The sequence below is a fragment of the Manis pentadactyla genome, chromosome 8, assembly GCF_030020395.1.
Source record: "Manis pentadactyla isolate mManPen7 chromosome 8, mManPen7.hap1, whole genome shotgun sequence".
Classification (NCBI taxonomy): Eukaryota; Metazoa; Chordata; class Mammalia; order Pholidota; family Manidae; genus Manis; species Manis pentadactyla.
In genome coordinates, this window is record NC_080026.1 from 131,767,979 (window position 1) to 131,780,553 (window position 12,575).

General features: G+C 47.6%; 1 protein-coding gene across 25 annotated transcripts in view; it reads left to right on the plus strand.

Moving 5' to 3' along the window:
* TACC2 (transforming acidic coiled-coil containing protein 2) overlaps positions 1-12,575 on the plus strand; it is a 213,132-nt gene that overhangs the window by 185,861 nt on the left and 14,696 nt on the right. For 16 of the 25 annotated variants that reach the window (XM_036898706.2, XM_036898710.2, XM_057506401.1 and 13 more), the window contains 5 exons: positions 1,454-1,515; positions 2,604-2,719; positions 3,896-4,067; positions 5,866-6,006; positions 6,876-6,965. In XM_036898706.2, coding sequence (XP_036754601.2) covers positions 1,454-1,515; positions 2,604-2,719; positions 3,896-4,067; positions 5,866-6,006; positions 6,876-6,965 — 581 coding nt within the window. The remainder of the gene's footprint in view (positions 1-1,453; positions 1,516-2,603; positions 2,720-3,895; positions 4,068-5,865; positions 6,007-6,875; positions 6,966-12,575) is intronic. The other 9 variants (XM_057506410.1, XM_057506412.1, XM_057506413.1 and 6 more) reach the window with 2 other exon arrangements.

Consider the following 12,575-nt stretch of genomic DNA (forward strand, 5'->3'; position numbering starts at 1 on the left):
AATAAAATGATAGTCCTGGGGTCCTGCGCCTGGAAAGTGATAGGTCAGGTAGAGGCCCTAGAAATCACCTTGTCCTTCACTGTCCCCACCTGCTTCTCCTTTTTAAGGTGAGGAGGATAGTAAGTCTTCATAAAAGTGAACCTTCTATGTCTAAAGTTGGGGCTGACCGGGTCCAGGTTCGCATTGCAGCTGCAGACACCAAACCAGCAGGCTTTGCCTTTCCCTGAGAGACGCACAGTCGGGGTGTGTGGGCTTTGAGGACACATGACTTCTTTATGACCATTAATCCACAAAAGCATCCTCATTCCTGTGAGCCAGCCAAGCAGGCCAGACCTACTCAAAGAATGTGTTTTTGCTTCACCAGGGAGATTTAGGGGCTCCTGAAAGTTGCGCATGTGTTCAGGTGCTTTACTGGGCCACACCCACACACCTTTGCAGGTTTTGAGAAAGTCTTCTAGGAAATATCTCACTTTAGAGCTCACTTTAAGGAATCATTTTTTAAGTGATGCTTTTAACAAAATGTAGAAATCAAGGTACTTTAAACCAGAACTGCTGTTATTTTTATTTTTCTGTAAAAAAAGCTTAAGACCTTAGGCTTTACGGATTTTGACTGATGCTCTTGCACAGCTGTGTTCTGAGCAGGTCACGTGTCACCTCTTGGTTTTCTTTTTAAGGAGAAAAGAGCCATCTGGTAGCTGCCGATTGTGACTTCTGCGAGGATAGTCGCACCACGTCCATTGTGGCCAGCACAGTTTGAGGCATGTAGTTAGGTGCTGAGATTCCATTTGCTGGACAGAGCGGTCAACTGGTGGGCAGAGAACCTGAGGCAGCCTGTGGGTTCCCACTCTCTGGTAGAAGCCTCTGACGTTTTCTTTGTAGCCTGAAGTCTCCAGTAAATTTGAAATAGGTCATTTCTCCACTGAAAAGGACTTCAGCAGGCTTTGCGCCTGAAAATCTGATTTGGACCAGCCCTGTAGGCACTGAAAGAATTTTGGGAAACTTTCTAGGTGACTTGGAAAGCTGCTTTTACAAGGAACACTGAAGGGACCGTATCTGTTCTTGCTTAAGTGTAAGATGCAAGAATTTAGCATGGCTGCAGCTAAATTCTCAGAGGAAAACAACTGTAGGTCTAATTCCAGAATGTCATACACTATCTGATCTGAAAACTTGAGTGCAAAATGCTCAGATATTTTCCCAGGCAGACCTTTGCTTGCTTATGACATTTAATCCCCTTGGACTCTCTGAGACTCCCTAATGGCAGAAACCCCTGTGCAGCAATAGGTTTGCCAGTTGTCTGCAGAGAGCTGAGCTGAGCCCCCCTTGCAGCTGTATCCGAAGCCTCTAGTCAGCAGACATTCTCTGAAAGCTTAGAGTCTCGTTGCAGGCCCCACCCTGCCTGGCCCAAACTCCCCCTGGCCCCCAACACTAACCTTTCCTTTTGTTTCTTTGGCAGACTTGGGTTACAGAAACTCCTATGAAATTGAATATATGGAGAAAATCGGCTCCTCTTTACCTGTAAGTTCTTCTGCCTCAGGCCAGCAGGGGACTTGTTCTCTGGTCCTGTCCTTTGTCATGAAAACACAGGCACTGGCCTCCTCCTGTGAACATAATGTCCTGGGAGCTCAGACCCTCAACTGGGGGTCCTCTGTGCCCACAGCATTATGAGTGTGTGTAAGGGTGAACGGGCTGGGGTGGACGTTCGTACACAGTCCACTTCTGGTGGCTTTTCGAGGGGAAAATGATGGGATGCAGTTAGCTTCCTGCAGAATGACTTCCCTAGGCTGTGAAAGAACTAGTCAGATAAAAACAGATGGAGGGAGTGGTCTGGTTGCCTTTAAGGTGTGTACTATTATCTGTTTCCTGGTTGCATGTGTCACAGAAGATAATCTATAAGCACTAAGTCTCCCCCAGCCTTTTACATTTTAAGTGGTTATGACAGACATCTGCCTCCTCTGGCTTAATATCTGCAGCCCTGGGGCACGTGCTTCTGAGCATGACCTCTTGCACTGTGCCATTGTCTGGCAATGGAGGTGCCCCAGAGGACTTGCTGTGACACCAAATGGCCTGGACACATTGCTTTTATCTTTATGTTCCTTTGCATCAGTCACAGATGCTGGAGTTGCTGCTATTAAACTGCAGTTTGCTGTAACTGAGCAAACCTTGATGACGGGGCTCATTGCTCTGGGTCAGCACGCCCGTCTTCCCCCCGGGCTATTGTGGGCAGTGCCCACTCTGGGGTCTTGCTCACCCCTCTTGTTTGTCTGTATCTGCTGGCATGGCTGCCCATCCAGAGAAGGTGGCGAGTAGGTGCTGATGGGCTGAACAGCGTACAGCACACCAATGCGGTTATGTTTCTTCCCCCATCAAAAATGATCCGAGTGGCACACAGTCATGCTTTCTCTCTCCACCTGACTGCTCCCTCCCATCCTCTCCTCCTCTCTCCCAGCGAGCAGCAGCTTTCTGCACCCCTCCTGGATGGCTTGAGAAAAATGAAGACTCCTTGATGAGTTATTTGTTCCTAATGAGGTGTGCTCTGCTTTTCATCTCTGTCGTGTGTTCTGGCCAACTGTAGCCAAGCTGATGTTTGACTTTGATTCCTGCAGCAGGACGATGACGCCCCGAAGAAGCAGGCCTTGTACCTTATGTTTGACACTTCTCAGGAGAGCCCGGGCCAGTCTTCCCCCGTCCGGATGTCGGAGTCCCCCACGCCGTGTTCAGGGTATGAACTCTGCGATGAGGTCCCCCACCTGAGCACCTGGCCCTGCTATGCCAGCTTCGTTCATGTGCATCTATTCAGGCAGCCTGCGTCCCGATTTCTCTGAATGTCCACACGGACATAAACATACTGGCGGCCCTTTGGACCAAGGTGAAATCCTTTACCCACTGAGTGTGTGAGCCCCTTGTGATCGCCCTCCAGCACACACACAACTTCATTTTGTGATTTGTCTGTGGGACTGCAAGAGCAGAGACTGAGTCCCACCCCTGATCTTGCTGGTTGTGTGACCTGCTGCAAGTTGCATGACCGTCCTGCACTGCAGTCTCCTTTGTGTAGAGTGAGACTAATCATGGGATTTTACGGAGGTTAAATGAGGGCTTTCAGTCTTCAGGCGTGTGCCGGCTGTGCAAGGGGGAGGGCTACCTGTCCTCCAAAACCATGGGGAAGATTAAACTGAGGCCTTGTGAGTGAAGCACTTGTCACAAGGCCCGGCATACATGCAGTGCCCGATAGACCTATTGGTAATGCGGATGTGAATACTAGCTTTGGTTAGGGTCACATTCAGAGCTCTGTGGCGCTGGTTTGGATAATGGTGTGACATGGCTCTGAGATTCAGACCTCCCTGTCCCTGCCTGCCTGCCCCTTTCACTGAGTAGGATCGAGCTCTGCTTTGACATCCCAAACTCACTCCAGAATTTTTCCAGGGTGGTAAGGATGATGGTGATGCTATTCTGTGTGATGGGCCCTGTGTTAAGTGCTCTATATGCAGCAGTCTGTCACTTCACAGCTTCTCACTTCCGAACTTCACAGAGAGCTGTGTGTCTCCATCTCACATTAAAGGACACTGAGATGCGGGCCCCGGTCACTTCCCCTCACTTCCAAGGGTGCACAACTAAGGGGCTGGCCATCTGCTTAACTCCAGGGCTCATGCACTCTGCCAGCGGCATGTGTGCCTGTGACCCTCCCTTGTCAGCAGGCCCTGGGGGTGGCTGGACTGGCCCGTCCCCAAGGTGGCCCAGCCTACAGTCCCCATGGCCACCTGAGATCTGCCCCGTCCCGCCCCTGGGAATGCAGCCCTGGAAGGCCAGGACCCGTTGGGGTATTGAAGAAGTCAGGACATCCTGGCTGATGTCAGGGGGATTTCCAGTGACATGACTAAAGATGCACTTCCTTCCTCAGGTCAAGTTTCGAGGAGACAGAAGCCCTTGTGAACACTGGGGCAAAGATCCAGCATCCAGTCTCACGAGGGCTGGCCCCCAACCAGGAGCCACACTTGCAGGTGCCAGAGAAATCCTCCCAGAAAGAGCTGGAGGCCATGGCCTTGGGCACCGCCTCAGATGCCATTGAGATTGTAAGTGGGTCAGGGGGGCCCGCGATCACTGGGGATGAGGCCTGGGCCAGCTGGGTCCCATCACCCAGAGGGCCAGGCCCTCAGAGCAGCTCTCCCCCGCACCGCAGAGGCCAGCCTCGGCTGCCCCGTGTCACAGTGATGAGAGAGAGGCTCACCGTTCTCACCAGCGTGGTTCTGCGCTTCTCACCCAAGTGCTTTATCTGCTTCGGGGTTGTTTATTTTCCACACTTAGTCCCTTGGGGCTGGACTGTTGCTGTGAAGTTGCTGTTGGTCTCCAGCTGCTTCTCCATCCTCCATGGCAGGCAGCAGAGAACGGCCAGAGCGCGGGACCCTCTCCTTCTGGCGAACAGTTGGCTTTCCCAGGCCTCGCTGATGGGGAACCCCACCTCTTTACAGACCAGGACTGACTTACACCTTCCCCCACAATCCCTGTGGGGCCTCGCAGACCAAACAGACCTGGGCTGAACGCCTCACCCACAGGAGCCCCTGAACATCTAAAATGGATCATCCTAGTGACTTTTATGTTTCTTCCTTTTACGTCCTAGCAGTCTAATCCCCAAGAGTGTTTGAGGCTGTTGATTTAGTGTGTTACTTTTGTTGTTCGGTGCTTGTTAGTAGACCATTCATTTATCTCATGCATCCAGTATTTACTGAGTATCTACTCAGTGTCTGGCAGTTGGATACTGGAGAAATAATAGTGAGCAAAAAGTAAGTCTAAATGTGACTTCACCTCTCAGATATTACAGAAGGACTCGGGCAAGTTTCCACTTCTGCAAAGTTGGCTTCTGATTTTGAAGTCGTTCTCATCTGTCAGGAGACAATTTTTCATTGGAAATCCCATTTTTTAGGAAGTGATGTTTACCAAAACCTTACTTCTTTTGGTATTTATACTTGGATGTATTTTCTTGATGAATTAGGTTAACGTTTGCAAAACCCATCAACCAGCCTGTCTCTCACCCACTGAGATTTTTGAGCATGATTGACCCTTGAACATCACAAGCTTGAACTGTGTGGGTCCACTTATGTGCAGACTTTCTTCAATAAGTATATTAGGAAATTTTGGGATATTTATGACACTTTGAAAAAACTCTCAGACAAACCACATAGCCTAGAAATATTGAAAAAACTAAGAAAAAGGTATGTCATGAATGTGTGAAATATAGATAGATACTAGCCTGTTTTGTCATTTGCTCCCATAAAATATACATAAATGTATAAAAAAATTAAAACTATCAAAATTTATGCACACGTAGAGTATACATGGTGCCATTTACAGCAAGAGAAATGTAAACAATACATATAATATACAGAATATGTGTTAACTAACTCTTAAGGCTTTTGATCAACAATATGAAAAATGTACATTTACAGAATATGTGTTAATCGACACTTAAGGCTTCTGATCAACAGTATGCTATTACTAGTTATTACAGAGTCACAAGTTGTACTTGGATTTTTAACTATGCAGGGTGTCTGCACCCCTAATACCCACATTGTTCAAGGGTCAACACTAAATAGACTAATGGTGAGTTTCCTCCCACTGATTGGCTAGGGGGTGAAGGTGGAGTTGGGGTGGGAGGGCACCTAAGGCTGTGCGTTTGGGGCGGGGGTTGGGCCTGTCAATCCCAAGGTGCTCCCTGTCATCATTAGTTCAGATGGCAGGAAAGTATTGGCACCTAATTGATACTTTCTTTAGTCTTAAGGTAGAAATGTTGTGCAAACAGATGTGTGGTCCTTGCGTGGAATCACTGTCACTCTGCTCTCTATTTTTCCTCTGTCCTCCTCTGCCGGCCTTCAGACAGCTCCTGAGGGCTCCTTTGCCTCTGCTGACGCCCTCCTCAGCAGGCTAGCTCATCCAGCCTCTCTGTGTGGTGCACTTGACTATCTGGAACCCGACTTAGCTGAAAAGAACCCCCCAGTATTTGCTCAGAAACTTCAGGTTTGTAGCCCATGTGTGACCTTTTGGGAGTTTGTCAAAACCTCAGTAGAAAATGAACCTCCGAATCCCAAATGCAATGAAGCAGATTTAATGAGGCATTGCTGGGAATGTCCCAGATGAACTGTCTTTCCCTCAGAGGCTGATTTATGTGGTGTTCTGGATCCAAGACACCACAGTGAAATGAATTGTGTGACTACGTATGGAACAAACCATTTGTATTGCAAGTTGGAAACTGGGTCCACACAGTCATTTTTCAGAAGTTTTCATAGCCCCAAAAGCAGTTTCTGTGATTTATTCACAGAATCAGTATTAGATCATCATCGAGCCAAGCCGTTTATATAGACAAGGCTATGTCAGACTCCCATTGAGATAACATCTGGACTCAGTCTTGCATCTGGAACCAAAACGATAATGTACTCTATGCTTTACATTTGACAACTTAATCTGAAATCCCCTAGACCTGGACATTCAGAGCAAACCTAGAGAGATTGTTAACAGTTGTATGCGAGATGCCATCCATTCATGGGAATTGGTGGCCAACTTTACCCTTAAACAAACAAAAGGAAAGAAATCAAAGGAAACAGTGCAATCAAAATTTTAATCGCATTTTAAAAATCATTTCATATTCGGCTGTATAATACTTTCTGACAGACATCCCAAAGGACAATTTAAAAAAAAAGGAAATTAAATACTCATTTCATGATCTGCTGAGGTGTTCATTGTGAAAGAAAGCCAGAGCGCGTGTTTTTTTCTGAGACCCTGTGATGACACATTCATGTGGCACATTCATTTCTTGGATTTGGAGAACTTTTACGTCCTGTCGTGCTGCATTTGCCCTGAGGTTTGCTCATACCCCACCTGTCCGGCAGGAGGAGTTAGAATTTGCCATCATGCGGATAGAAGCCTTGAAGCTGGCCAGGCAGATTGCCCTGGCTTCCCGTATCCGCCAGGACACCAAGGTATCCTTTTGCTGCCTCCACACACTGCCTCTTGAGAATGCCGTGTGGTCCAAAAGCTGCTTTGCTAACTGTTAGTTAGCCAGGCCGGCGTTGCCAGTGTTCGTGTTGGACCAAGTGTGGTTTTCCAAAAAGCTACAAGTGTGACTCTTGCATAAATACACACTGAGCACGAGCCCAAGATCTCTAACTCAATAATGAGGGAACTGGCAAGATGGTGAAGCTGGTTGAATGGAGAAAGATGGGAGAAAGAACTGGATAGTCAATGGGCTAAGAAGGGGAGAAGGAGATTGCAAAGTTAGATATAAAACTGGTTAACACAAGATAAAATAGATTCAATGAGACAAATCATAACCTTTCAGGAGTTTTTCTCTTTTTTTTAAGAAATCATTTGTTTTCTGCTGAACAAAAGTAATTTGCAGCTTTTCTATTTTCTACAAGTAACTAATGGTACTAAGACTGAACCCTAGTCAATAGTAAATAGTAAATGAAACTAAGACCTTGATGAGACATCAGATGACCCTGTTGCCAAGGTCAAAAGGATTACAGAAAAGCAATCCTTTTCTGTAAAGGGCAGGTAGCAAGTGTTTTGGGTTTTGTGGGCCTTCCAGTCTCTGTAACAGTTACTCAACCGTAGCTCGAAACCACAGACAGTGTGGATGTGAACGGACGTGGCAGTGTTCCAGTAAAATTCTTTTTACAGGAAAGGGCCAGGGGCCTTTTGGTCTGCACACCGTGGTTTGCCAACCTCTGCTCTAGACTAGAGCATGATGTCTGCGGGGCATGCAGAGCTCTTTTTGCCTGGTTTCTGTGTTTGGGGTAATTCTTCTTAACAAATGGGGTGGGTTGCTGATGATGGGTGAAATGGCATGTGGCCCTGTAGGGTACAGCCCACCCTTCGGGGCTGATGAGTTACCTGTGGTCTCTGAGAAGCCACCTCATTCTCACCCCCATACCCCACTGCAAGTTGGGCAGTAGACCTGGTATGGCAGACCAGGGCTTGGACCCCAGGGTGCTCTGTGGCATTGAACAAGCTGATGAACCTCTCTGAGACTCAGCTTTTCCATCCGTGAGCTGGGGCTTATCACAGCAAGGTTGCAGGTTGCTGTGAGGACTGCAGGTGATCTGTGCAGAGCGGCACTGTTCTTGGCACGTGGCACATGTGCGATAAACGGAAGCTGCCGTGGTAGCTAACTTTTGCATCTCTTACCTGATCAGTGCTCAAAGCATCTCTCCTCAGTAGGCAGGTCCAGGTCCCATTTTACAGATGGGGAGCCGTGGGACCAGCCTGAGGCCTGACAGTGACTCTCTGGCTTGGTGGAACTAGAACTCAAACCTCCAAGTGGGAGCCCCTTACCTGTGCATCTTGAGTGATAGCTCACTTGGCAGAGAGGCCAGTGTTTCTCCCCTCTCATCCTCGGTATAGGACCAGGGGTTTGTCCTCTGCTCCTGCCCCCAGCGGCCCCCGCAGGTGGTTTCCCTGAAACCGAGGTGGGGGCTCCTTCCCAGAGACATCTCTCAGTGAAAGAAGGTGGTCACGCTGTGGGTGTCCAGTCTGGGAACGCTGGGACCCAGGGCAGGGACTAGAAGGTAAATACAGATTGCCCATGTCCTTGTTTTGTTGCTGCCCCACACACTTGATTTAACTTCCATAAAAATGAGATTTTTAGAAAGCATTAAGCAGTGAGGATTGTTCCCAGTTAGATTTGTTTCTTGATATCCTTTCGTAGTAGAAGGACAGAATGAATCGCCTGAAGTGTGGCCACTATAAATCTGGTATCTTCCTGTCTTGAAGTTTGAGGCAGAACTGAGCACGTCCTTATAAATAGTTGAGGTTGAGTATAAAGTGTCCCAGAGTGCCTGGTAGCCCTGCTCCTTCCTGTGAGAGTGCGTTCAGGGATGGTGGTCGGCAAATACTGGCCAGCGGTTGACTTCCTGCCAGTTACAGCCTGTTCTCAGACCGTGTGTCCCTTTTTGATTTAGGAAATATTGTCATATTAGTCTAGTTAGTGTGGGTTGGAGACACAGCTCCAACTGCCTCCTTAACTTACTTCAGGAGGGCGTGCCGAAAGAATTATCCGCAGAGGTAGAACCGTCTTTGAGTGTAGGGAGCTTTTTCTTCTGCCGTAGCAACCTGTACTGCCTTTGTAAGAAGGATATTCTCTAGTGACCTTGGCCCATGGAAAATAGATGCTCTTTCTGTCGCTAACGAGCCCAAGGGTGAGCCATTTACCTTCACCCAGGTAGGATCCTGTGGGTTTCTTGTTCATACAGATGCTTGATGGCCCCTCACTGTGTTGCAAACTGGTGATACATAAAAGAGGAAACAGCAGTGGAGTATCCAATTTGCTCTTTTATCTGCCCATGCCTTTCAGCTGCAGGTGACAAAGTCCCGTCTTTTTGGCAGCATAGGGCTTAAACTTGCTAACACAAAAAATGAAATCACTCGGAATGAAAACAAATCATATGGAAGGAATGAAAAGCAACATGAGATATGAGGTGGGGGTGGCTTCTGGTTGCTTCTTTGAGCAGCTTCGACTTAACAGTTCTCTTTAGCTCAGATCCAGCTGAGCCAGCCTTTGAGGGGCCCCAGTTGGGTTTTACTCTGTCCCATGAATCAGAAAATGTTAAAAGTGAGAAAAACTCCGTAGGGGCTGGGGTGTCAGGCTGTAGCTTCTTAGTGCTTTCCTTCCAACCACTTCTGGCTGATCTGAATTCGATTGTATTCTTGTGGGGGCAGATCTGACCCAGGTTGCTCACTGCGTGGTGCAGCACCCCTGAATTTAACACCAAAGCAGGATAAAGAGAACCTAAATATCCCATCTTTATGGCTTTCCAAGGGCTGCAAGGCACATGGATTAATATAATTTGTGTATATAGCAGTTGGCCTTTCTGGAGGAGGGGAGCCCCAGGATAAAGAACAAAGGATGTGTCTGGGTAACGGGAAAAGGACTATACAGATGACAAGCTTCAGGAGGGCTGGAAGTCCGAGAAGCAGGCGCCACTGGGCAGGGGAGGGTTCTCAGTGTCAGGTTCCCTCAGAGTCCTGGTGGACAAAGGCCGATGCCTGGATTTTAAGTCAGCAGCAGCAGGTTAGGTCTGGGGCAACTTGTACTGTTGGCAGGTGGCCTGATGACATAGGCTCTTTCCCTCACTGTATCCAGAGACTACCCACCACCCCCGCCATTCAGCACTGTGATGCATGAAGGCCACAACAGTCCAAAGAGCAACAACAAAGAGCTGGCACATGGGTTCAGCTTATTTGCCATTTTGGGGAGTCTGTGGTCATTGCCTACAGCCTCTGTTGAGAAGGACTGAGGGCCATATCTTGACTCCGCGGGATGGAGCAGGCATGGTGGCAGTGCCATCCTGAGCGTAAGACTGCCTGCCCATTGTCATATTTGGGAGGGGCAGCCCTCTCGTGAGGCCACTCTTCTGTCTGGCCTGGCACCATGTGGCCCAGACACCCCCAAGCACCCAGCCTTACAGCAGCCCAGTGTACGGAGGCCTCCCCACCTGAGCCCAACTCCTGGTCCCCATGCACTTCACAGACTGTTGTCCCAGCCCAGCCCCTGGACCTGGAATCCTGCAGTTGTCCCAGATGCAGAGGTTACCTTGAGGCCTGGCAAAGGGAATTGGCCACAAGAAGGACTGTGAGCCTGGGTGCATGCAAAGACCCCCAGCCCCTGGCTGGAAGGCCAGAAGGACCCCCGGCCTGAGTCTGCAGGTCTGATGGGGTGGCGGTGTGGGAGGGGTCCTCACAGCAATGACAGTTTGAGGGAGTGGTGGATTGAGGGCTGAACGGTGGTCCCAGAGGCCCCTGCCCTTTGAGTTGTGACCATTTCATGTTTTAATTGGTGATTCTAGTGGCGTTTGGGCTCCTCTAAAGTTGCACGTGGGGGATTATGTGAGAGAAACAAAGCTTAAATCTAATCTTAAAATAACAGTGAGAGACAAACCTATTATTTTCTGATGGAAACAATTCTTGGTTGTAAGGGAAAACCAGGCTGGGTACCTTAACTTTCAGGAACTTGCAGATCCTTGGGCCCTAATTCAAATGGATTCTGAAGTCATCTGTTCCTTTATTGAAAACAGCAGGTGGCCAGGGTGAGAGGTGATGGTGAATGGCCATGTGTAGCAGTAACCGTTTGCATTGACTAGAAGTCTCATTGTTTTATTTATTTGTCAGTGCTTGTATTACAAAGGAATTAGGCAGCTTTGAGGTCATTAATTCCTGCAATGGTCAGATTTAGTTTCTGCCCAGTGTGATAAAGTTAGTTTTAATTCATTTGCTCTTGCTCTTCAGAGAGCTGGTTTATTTTGGGTCAGAATTGAATTTCATTCTGAGAAGTCAACTTTGGTCGAATCTCTCAGAACCTCAGTTTTTTTCATCTTCAAAATGACCAGGATGAGTTAGATGGTGTCTGATGTTCTTCCTGTTTTGAAATTTTATTGTTATTTTTCCAGAGGACACATTGTTTTACTTAAAAAGTGATAGGAACGTTTTTTTTTTTTTAATCCTGTTCAGAATTTTGTGTTTATGAACTTTCTCCATAATTGAATCTTGATGTCTAGGTGTGATTTTCCATTTACTTCCTGAGAAGTTTCCCATCAGACACATAGAACATTGGAAATATTTCATATAGCAGAGATTGACCCATATGTGAAAGAGGCTCTGCCGCTTGGTCTGGTGACACTTTCTCTGAGAGGTCACCTGCCTGCTCCTGAGGGCTGTCAGCTTGTGTCTGGTCAAAATGATGCTGCAGTTCTTGGTTCTTGGTTGCGGAGTCGAGGAATGAACTTAGCAAACACTTAAGGTAGGAGAGCCAGGGAAAGGCTTTTATTTAGAGATAAAGTGAGAGGACAGAGCTCCTGGCTCACGGAAGCAGGGGATAAGAGAGCCCGTAGTGGTGCATTGTCTAGGGGTTTTACAGGCAGTGGAGGATTTTTGGGAACATGATAAAGGGCTTCAGGGGTGTGGACTTGTTGAGTGGTCCCTGAATATTTAAAATCAACTTAACACAAGAAATTTACTGCTCTGATTTCTCTCTGAGATACCGGCTCTTGGTCTGGGACCATATCAAATAAGACTGCCTGCCCAGCCCCCAAGGTGGGCTTAGCTATTGTCTGTTTGCTAAAGAGTAAGTTAAGAATTTTACTTCTTAACTTCCTGGGTTTTAAAATGCAATTTTATCTTTCAGATGAAATCCTTCCTACCTTTTACTATGTTGTTTATGGCAGGGCTTGCTTGCCATTATTAATTGCCCAGATTGCAAATCACCTTATCAGGTCTGAAGGAGGAAAGACAGCACATAAGCCTGGGCCTTTTAGCCTGCTAAAGTGAATGTTACACATGATCACAAATGATTAGCATAAGAAAAACATGGGATACTTTCCTTTATCTGGGGAATATTAACTGATCTCACTGAAGAATGACTTAGAGCTGAATGTTTAATGCAGAGTTTTGGTAGGGGGTTTCCTTGCATGTAGTTACATTGCTCTGACTGTAAATATCTTGCCTTGCCTTTTCCGGAGGCCCTCACCCTACTCTGACTATGCCTATGGTCCCTGTCTCAAAATGTCCTGTAGCAAAGGCTTTAGGACCTGAGGCTG